Below are 8,405 nucleotides of genomic sequence, written 5' to 3'. Positions count from 1 at the left end.
GGAGTCCAATAGAAGGCACAAGACACAGAGACTTGCTTGCTAGATTTTCATCTTATTACATTTTATTTTATCATTATCTCTTTTTGTTTTCTAATGAGAGACAGAAAGAGTGGATCCCAATGGAAGGGGAGGTGGGAAGAACCTGGGAGGAGTAGAGGGAGGGGAAACGGTAATCAGGATATATTAAGTAAGGGAAAAACACCTATTTTCAATAAAATGAAAAAGAAAAAAAAGGAAGACCAGCAGTGTGTGGCAGAAGTAAGGAAGAATACCTAAGATATAATTCAGTTTGACAGGGTTGATAGTATGGCTGATGATGACAATGAACAGAAAATAATTAAAACTCAGAAATTCATATGCCATTTGACTCAAAGCACTGAGATACTTTGCCCCCCCCCCCATGAACACTTTGTTCCATTCATCTGGAATACTTGTTCCCTGAAAGAAAATACAGCATTCACTGCTTCTCTCCTTAGTTGTATTTCTGCAACCTAAAGAAGCTTTTCTTTCTTCTGGGAAAATCCTGGTAGATTAAGTCATAGTTTGTCTGTCATTTGTTCTCGGAGAGGCTCTACATCACTCTTCAAACCTTACTTTTCCCTTCCTTCTCAATGGCAGCATTTATGTTGGAACCTTGAGTTTGACTCTTAGCCCATGGCAATGTGGATCTTTTCAGCACTGATTTGCCAAGCTCCATCTTTACTTTGCACCATACAAGGTACCAGAGGAAAATCACCTCGCCCCAAACCCTACTAGGTATGGTGATGCATGCCTACCATCCAAGCACTCAGAAGGTGGATTCAGAATGACTAGAAATTCAAATTCACTAAGAAGATAGAGTCAGGATGAGCAGAAATTCAAATTCATTCTCTTGGCTATATAGTGAGTTCAAGGCCAGCCTGCATTCCATGAGACCGTGTCGTAAGCAAAATCCTCGACTTCAAGAAAATCACAGTCAGGCTGGGCCGTGGTTGGTTAAGGCCTTTAATCCCAGCACTCGGGAGACAGAGGCAGGCAGATCTCTGTGAGTTTGAGGCCAGCCTGGTTTACAGAACAAGTTCCATGACAGGCTCCAAAGCTACAGAGAAACCCTGTCTTGGAAAAAGAAAATGAAATGAAGGAAAGAAAACCACAGTCCAGAGAGGGAAATAGCAGGGGCATCACACCACTGTGGTGAGTGGGGCAGCAAAGCAGAAGGAGAGCACTTAAGGTAGATGCCTTGCTCTAATCTAAGGCTAAAGAAGAGAAAAGGATTGTCACATGTGATGGGAACATGCGCCACTGTTTATTTCATTTTAAGCTTTGTGAGAGCAGGGCCACCATGCCTCACTCAGCATCACATCACCTCACCAGTTCACAGCCATGAGGTTCAAACAGGTCCACGTCTACTTTTAAGGGACAAAGTGTCCAGAAGATGAAATTTGTTTTCTTTTAAATCTTTTGGTTGTTTGCCTGCGGTAGGATCCCATTCATTAGCCCAGGCGGACTTCAAACTCGCATTACGCCTTCTTCATCCTCTAGGAGATTACTGGCTTGTGTTGCCCCTTCTGACTCTCAATATTTTGACTTAATATCTTTCTGCTTTTATCTATAGCATCACCTGTGTCTGTGTGCTTGAGTGTTTGAAATCAACCTTTTTTTTCTCCTTAGGCCACTCAGGGAGATAGACCAGTTATAATGATCCCATTCCTCCAGCACTCTACTCTCCTTAATTTTGGGGTCATCGTTATTTATTAATGTACAAATGTGTGATTCTTTAACTAACTGATTTAAGAAACTTTCGGGAGTATAACAAACTAATAGTATTAGCACACTTTTGAAAAATAATGTTTTCTTCTTTATGGAAACATGTATTACAAACATTAGCATTGACCTTAAATAATTATTACCAAGATAAAATTAAAAGTATGGATTTGTTATATAAAAGTATTAAGTCCTGTTTGTCAAATGTGTCTTTTAAGGCAAGATACCTGATGGACTTTCATTACATTAAGATTGTGTTTAAAAGAGAAATTCATAAGAAATGCTTGAAAACATCACACTAACAAATCCATGTTAATACAATGCTTGCCTGTGACCTTCAGGGCAGGCCTCTCTCTGTCAGCTATCTGGCGTCCGTATTGATCCTAAATAAAAAGATGATGCAAAACATTCTAGACTTTCAACCCCATATTTTCCTCCCAGGTACGGCATAAAGAGAACAATATTTAATTTAAAGGGCATAAAAATCCACATTGTCACTATAAATATAGAATACAATTTACAGATGCGTCCGGAGAGGAAATCTGTCAGCTAATTACGCAGCTCCCTGACTCTGGCTTTCCAGCCTCAGAGCTTATGTTCCTCAATTCCATATGTTACAGAGACCAGTAAAGACATCTGAATTCCAATATTTTGAAGAAATGTGTATTTAGCAACTGAATACATGCTAAAAAGGAATAATTTACAGCAGCAATATCATTACATTTTCTCTCCAGTTTTCTCGTTCCCATCTGAAATGCAACGACAAATACAGATACGGAACAATTCTCCACCTGGCAAAACGCATGCTTATGGGGCACACACTCTCTGCCCTTAAGTAGTACATAAGCCAGCGTGTTACTCGTGTAGGAAACCTTGCACGCCAGGATGATGTTGCGCACACTGAAATGGAGCATCTATAGAAACCTGTAGTTTACACTGCTCTTCCTCGTCTTTTCAAAAATTATTTACACCTCTTTGCCTAATGTGTAGGTAGCAAAAATATTAAACACATACCATTAGAAACCACTAAGCTGTACATAGAAGGAGCAGTGTGTATCTGCATGCATTGACATGCTACTGTTGCTATCAGCGGGACCTGATTTCTCCGCTGTCAGGTATCTGAATTCTCAGACTTTAAGACTGCCGAGGTGATATGCTTACGTCACATGCATCTCCTATGCAGGTCTCCCCTGGGATGCCACATGCATATGCCGAAGTCCATCTTAATTAGTTAGGAAGCGGGACATTCATTCTTCGTGCAAACTGACCTTTCTCAATACACATTGGCAGATTATGACTCTCATCGGATTTATTTATTCTCAAGTTGCACCAATAACTTCCTTTGAAAACTCAGACATGGTAAATTGACAAAGACATGCCAATATATGTGTTTGTTTGCAATACCTTTAATTGAAGCCTAAACATTTTTTTCTATTGCAATTTCATCGTGCTAAATCAAATGCATTCAGATTTTGGAAGGCATCCATGAAATTATCATATATTCTTCATTCCTTGAATTCCTTTATTGTTAAGAACTAGAAATAAATGAGAATCTTAGGTAATCACAAACAAACTTGTTTCAGCTGCAGTTTTAGAATAGAACATAACATCAATTGTTCGAATTGATAAAACCCTATGAGAATGGCTTATATGGAGCACCCTGACTTTGATTTACTATTTCTGATACAAATCTCTTTTAAAAAGTGTGATCTTCAAAGAATTTATTAACTCAGCTTGCCTTTGAGGATGTTCTTCCAAAAGCAACACCATGTTAGTCAAAGAGCCTAAAATCAGATGTAGAATATTTTTAGGCTTTTATTTGAAAGACGTGTCAACAAATTGTTTATTTAAATAATCATTAAAACTGAAACATGAGCTTCCATCTGTGAAATATTTCAGTGGAGAGGGAACAACCATTTACTGCAGTTGAGGTGAGAAATTAATGCTTAGTTAATTAGAATCCTGAGACAACTAGAGTTAAAATATCAATGCCACTTCATTAATTAGCAGAAAGATGTTTACTTTGCATTCTGTGCATGCAGAAAGATCTGAGGAGGGACTCCTGAAGTGAAGAATGGAGTGCCAATGAGCTAGTCTAGAATGCAAAAAGTCTCTTGCATTTTGAACTCTACAATTCTCTAGAAACCGTCTTCAGCCAACAAAGGGAGTAATTCTGAAGTATTTTGTATTTCTTATTCATTATTAATAAAATAAAGAGTTTGCACTTTCTAAGTGAAATGTGTGTTCTGAAAATAGTTTATAAATTCATTCTCATTGAGATGAAAACACATATGTTCTTCATATGAATAATTGTATTATAAATGGTAAAGAAAAATGCAGTTGATTCAGAAAGAAATGGCTGGGAAATGTCATTAAGGTGTTCTAAATGTCATTGATCTCTCTCTCTCTCTCTCTCTCTCTCTCTCTCTCTCTCTCTCTCTCTCTCTCTCTCTTTCTCTCAGAAGTCATTAAAAGATAAAATAATAGAATCCCTATTGGAATGTGGAATCATGGGAGAGTCCTTTCTCACATAGCATGCAAATATTCAAGCAAAGAATGAAGAGACATTTTATTAACACTATGATAGGACAATGGGATTTTCATGAGATACACAGTTCTCTTTTTTCTGTGATTCTTCAGAATGTGTCTAATGAATGTCTTCTTTCCTTCTGTGCTGTCTTAGTTTTTCAGTTGGCTAAGAACATTATGCAACTCACGGTTAACTTCAATAATACCTTAAAAGCAGGGATGGTGGGGAAACCTTCTATTTGCTTTCCTCAAAGGGAAAAATCATAATTCATCTCTTGGTGTCAATAATTAACAGTTAATGGTGAGAGTTTGTACCTAAAGTAATAGACTAACCCCTTCAGAACTGAAAACAAAGTGTGAAAAAGAGCAGCCCGCAGTTGAAAGTTTTAAACAAATTATACATCACAATAAGTGTAAGACAAAAACCTACGCTAGCTTAGAAAACAGCTCCTTTTTACTGCATATTTGTCATGGTACATTTAAATTATAGTTTTAATAAAATACATCTTTAGATCAAAGCTGAAAGAAGACATCAGTAGTAGATCAGTGTATTCCATTCTTCTTCCGGATGATGGCTGGTTTATGTTTGTACATTTCCACACGCTATTTCACTCCGTCTCATTCGCCTTATCTCATTCCTTGAGTCCACACAAATGCGAGTGCTGGGAGTCGAAACATCCTGGAATCCAATCACGTTTTGGAATATTCATCTGCTTACTAAATCCATGCAGTTTATGTTCAAGGCTCGCTTCAATAACATGGCTTTGCTCATACAGTTTTTCTACCCTCAATGGCAATATGGCAAGTGACATTTTTATATTTCTCAGGCAAAGAAGAAAGCAAAACGAACTCTTGGAGGAAACACTAGGTCGGCTGATGTGAACATCTCTGCTCACCTGCGATCTCCGTCAGGCCTCGGTACTCTGAAGAAAGCCTGCTGGGAACGTTCCCCACGGCCTTAATTGCGATTGGTGGATCCCAGTTGAATTTCCCACCACTGTAAACATCCACATAGTGCCTTGAACATGTCCGTCGTGTATTGCCTTTTTCCAGTTATTATCTAAGCAAGTTTGCACTTGTTCGAGGTTTTGGGAGGTGGTGCCGCTCAGACACTTCTGGGTGCCCTCTCAAACTCGTGGGTCCTCCTGTTTCTACCCTTCTTACTCTCCTGCATGTGCTTCCACTTGTTGCTGCTCCCTTGAGAGTGCCCTGGCCTCTGCCGGCGCTGCTTTCGGTCCCTTTTCCACACTTGTTCACAGAACTCGTCCATGGTGTTCAGGTTCGGGTGGTTGATGAGCTGCATGAAGTCTCTGTACCAGACCTTCTGGCTGGGCGTCAGACTGCTCGACATTTCTTTGGTCTTAGAGCCCTCGCCGTCGTCATCTTTATGAAGAAGCTCTTCCAAGTGTTCCGTGTCGATCACTTCCAGGGTCACCTTCAGCAGAGTTTGCATGAATCCGTGCTCCACGGCGTGACACAGGTAGTTGCCCGAGTCCTTCTTTTGCAGACTGCGAAGCAGGAGGCCTTGTTCTGTCCTGATGATGTGGTCACCCACTCTGATCTAGCAGGGGAAGGCAGAGGAAAGCACGCAGATTTAGGAGAAATGCAAGGGCTGCCACTCTGTTTAGAAAAACTTGATATTTGTTGAGGTGGGTTTTAGAAATTAACATTTTAAAGTTAAAATGAAAAAAAAAGTCTGTCTTGGGGAAAAAGCTATAGTGTCTACCAATTATTTTTCAGGTCCCTTTAAAAATTTCTATAATACCACTGTTTATTTTTTTCCCCAATGGGACTTTCCAGGCTGTCTTTTTTTTTTTTTAAATTGATTTTTATTGAGCTCTACATTTTTCTCTGCTCTCCTCTCTGTTTTTATAAGCTACCTTTTGTTATCCAAAATACTCAGGATAGCTGGGGGAAAGAAAAAAGAAACATTTAAAATTCGAAAGCACATACACAAATATGATAAACAGTCAATATTAGATAATGAACTTGTAGCTACAGGAATAAAAACCCAGAAAATAAAGTATTAAAATGACTCCATAATATAATTTGTTAAGATCAGAATAAAATATCAGTATTTAAGCAAACAGAAGAAAACATGCATTTTAGGGTTGGTGAATTATTGGTCAGCTGGAAAGTTCTGGGTGTAACATGATCTGAGGGTCCACTCCGGGATGCATCTAGCCTCTCTTTGACTTGGAATCGTCTTCACAATAGAAATCACAGAGAACATAACTGGTAATGGACACAGCATCTTTACTGCTTACAATGTAATTCTATACTCAAAAAGGGCTTACTATGTCAAAAGACCCCAAACTAAGGGGTTGTCTTCACTTTGGCGTTCATAATGAACTTGCAAAATTATAAGCACTTAATGTATTTTACAAGTGAATGAAGCATTCTGGTCACCTTTCTTTAATACTCATAAGTAATTTTAAAAGCTTGGAGCTTTCTGTGTGGTTTTCTTTGTCTAAGATGTTACACTTGTAGGGGGAATGTATCTATTGAGGAGGAAGATCTTCCTGAGACTGTTTTAATAGTTAGTACCAGCATAGATGATGGGACGCAATTTCTTCATTCCACATCAAGGAAGTACTTGATTCTCTCCCAACTTTTTCCCACTTGCAGAAGTTACACAGGAAGAGAAATAGCAGAATTCAGTGAGCAAACTTCACAATTCCAGGGACGCTTGATTTTTTTTTCTTTTAATGCACAAACGTAGGATACGTAAGTGTTTTTATACCAACCATGGCAAGAAATAAGGACTCTGAAATACGTGCCCAGAGCGCTTCCTGGGCCCGAACTCTTACCCAGCTGCACTTGTTTCTTCTCCGTAGCCTGCTACAAAAGCAGCTCACACCGGGTGCTTGTCCAAAGATCTATTGTTTGACTCTGCACTGTGTTGGGTAATAAGTATTTTCCTAGGTCCAACTCAACAGTACCGCGGTGAATTAACATATGTATCAGACAGAAATAATTCAGTCAGCTCAAGTCCCATACCTCCTCTTTCCGATCGTCATTTCGCCTCTGAAATTGCCAGTATACCAGGGCTCTCTGTGACTTGGGACTGCATTCCAAGAACGTGCTACTGTTCTCCACTCCGTAGATGATTCTCTGCTCAAGGCTGTGCCCATGGTGATTGTCTAGCCAGAGATGAGAAGGGGAAACAAGAAAATGTTAATTGGTAACTCCATTTTCTAAAACATTTGTTTGGAAATGCGGAAGAGAAATTATTGCTTCTGTAGAAGCCATTTTCAGATTAATAAAAGATAAAGAGCCAATCAAAGGTTTCAAAACGCTTGCCTCAGTATATTAATCCTTTGGCTTTGGTTAATACAGGCAGAGTTTTGTCTACCAGCAAGTAGCATCAAATGAACAGCGCTGTGCATGTTCACCATAACCTTGGGTCTTTGTACTGTGGACTCCAGGACGTGCAGCCCATTTGTTATCCTCGTCTCTGGCAGGAATGTCATCAGATTCCACTTTTGGAGAAAAGAGCTGTATCTGACAAGACCATTGGCTGCTTTTTAATTGTTTTTCATCTGTGAAATTGAATTCACCTAGCAATATCTATCTTGCATTTTACAGAAAGTAGAGTTCAGGATGTTTGTGTCCCCCACCAATAACCTCTGAAGAATTCACAAGTTTGTCCTGAAGACCAACTGTTGTCAAATGTTTGGGATGGCTCAGTGGAAACTCACATAATTACAACGCAATATGGTTTCAATTGTTCTTATTTAACAACGACATACCCTTTGTTATTTTCCAGAGTTAAGCTGTGGACCATGGCAAGAGCACATAATAAAAGGCAGCAATACAAAAATCTGTTTCCTGATTAAGTTTCTATTATTTTGCCCTTTTTGTAACCTCCTCCAATGTGGTAACTGAAACATAGCTCAGATCAAAAGTATGACACAGAGAGACTAGGTAAAACTCAGCGAGAGGACCAAACTCGGGGCTATCTTGTGTAATCCTGTTTCCATTATGACATCCTGAACAATCTGGAACTCATTAAATTAATTTAGAAAATAATAAATATATTTTCACATGCACAGAGAGCTGACAGTGTGGACGGATGAAACATTTCTGCTCGCTCCTTCAAATTCAGCTAGGATTTTAATTTTCAAAATATT

At 39.0% G+C, this 8,405-nt stretch overlaps 1 protein-coding gene across 3 annotated transcripts in view; it reads right to left on the bottom strand.

Annotated features, from left to right (window-relative positions):
- Nucleotides 1-2,384: 2,384 nt before the first annotated feature.
- The window catches only part of Sema3a (semaphorin 3A), a 475,159-nt gene continuing 469,138 nt past the window's right edge, over nucleotides 2,385-8,405 (bottom strand). For all 3 annotated transcript variants that reach the window (XM_085684250.2, XM_085684251.2, XM_048433584.3), the window contains 2 exons: nucleotides 7,273-7,415; nucleotides 2,385-5,833 (listed from right to left, as the gene is read on the bottom strand). In XM_085684250.2, coding sequence (XP_085540376.2) covers nucleotides 5,378-5,833; nucleotides 7,273-7,415 — 599 coding nt within the window. In that variant the 3' untranslated portion in view covers nucleotides 2,385-5,377. The remainder of the gene's footprint in view (nucleotides 5,834-7,272; nucleotides 7,416-8,405) is intronic.

The sequence above is a fragment of the Myodes glareolus genome, chromosome 27, assembly GCF_982192425.1.
Source record: "Myodes glareolus chromosome 27, mMyoGla1.1, whole genome shotgun sequence".
Lineage (NCBI taxonomy): Eukaryota > Metazoa > Chordata > Mammalia > Rodentia > Cricetidae > Myodes > Myodes glareolus.
This window is presented reverse-complemented; position numbering and strand designations above follow the sequence as displayed.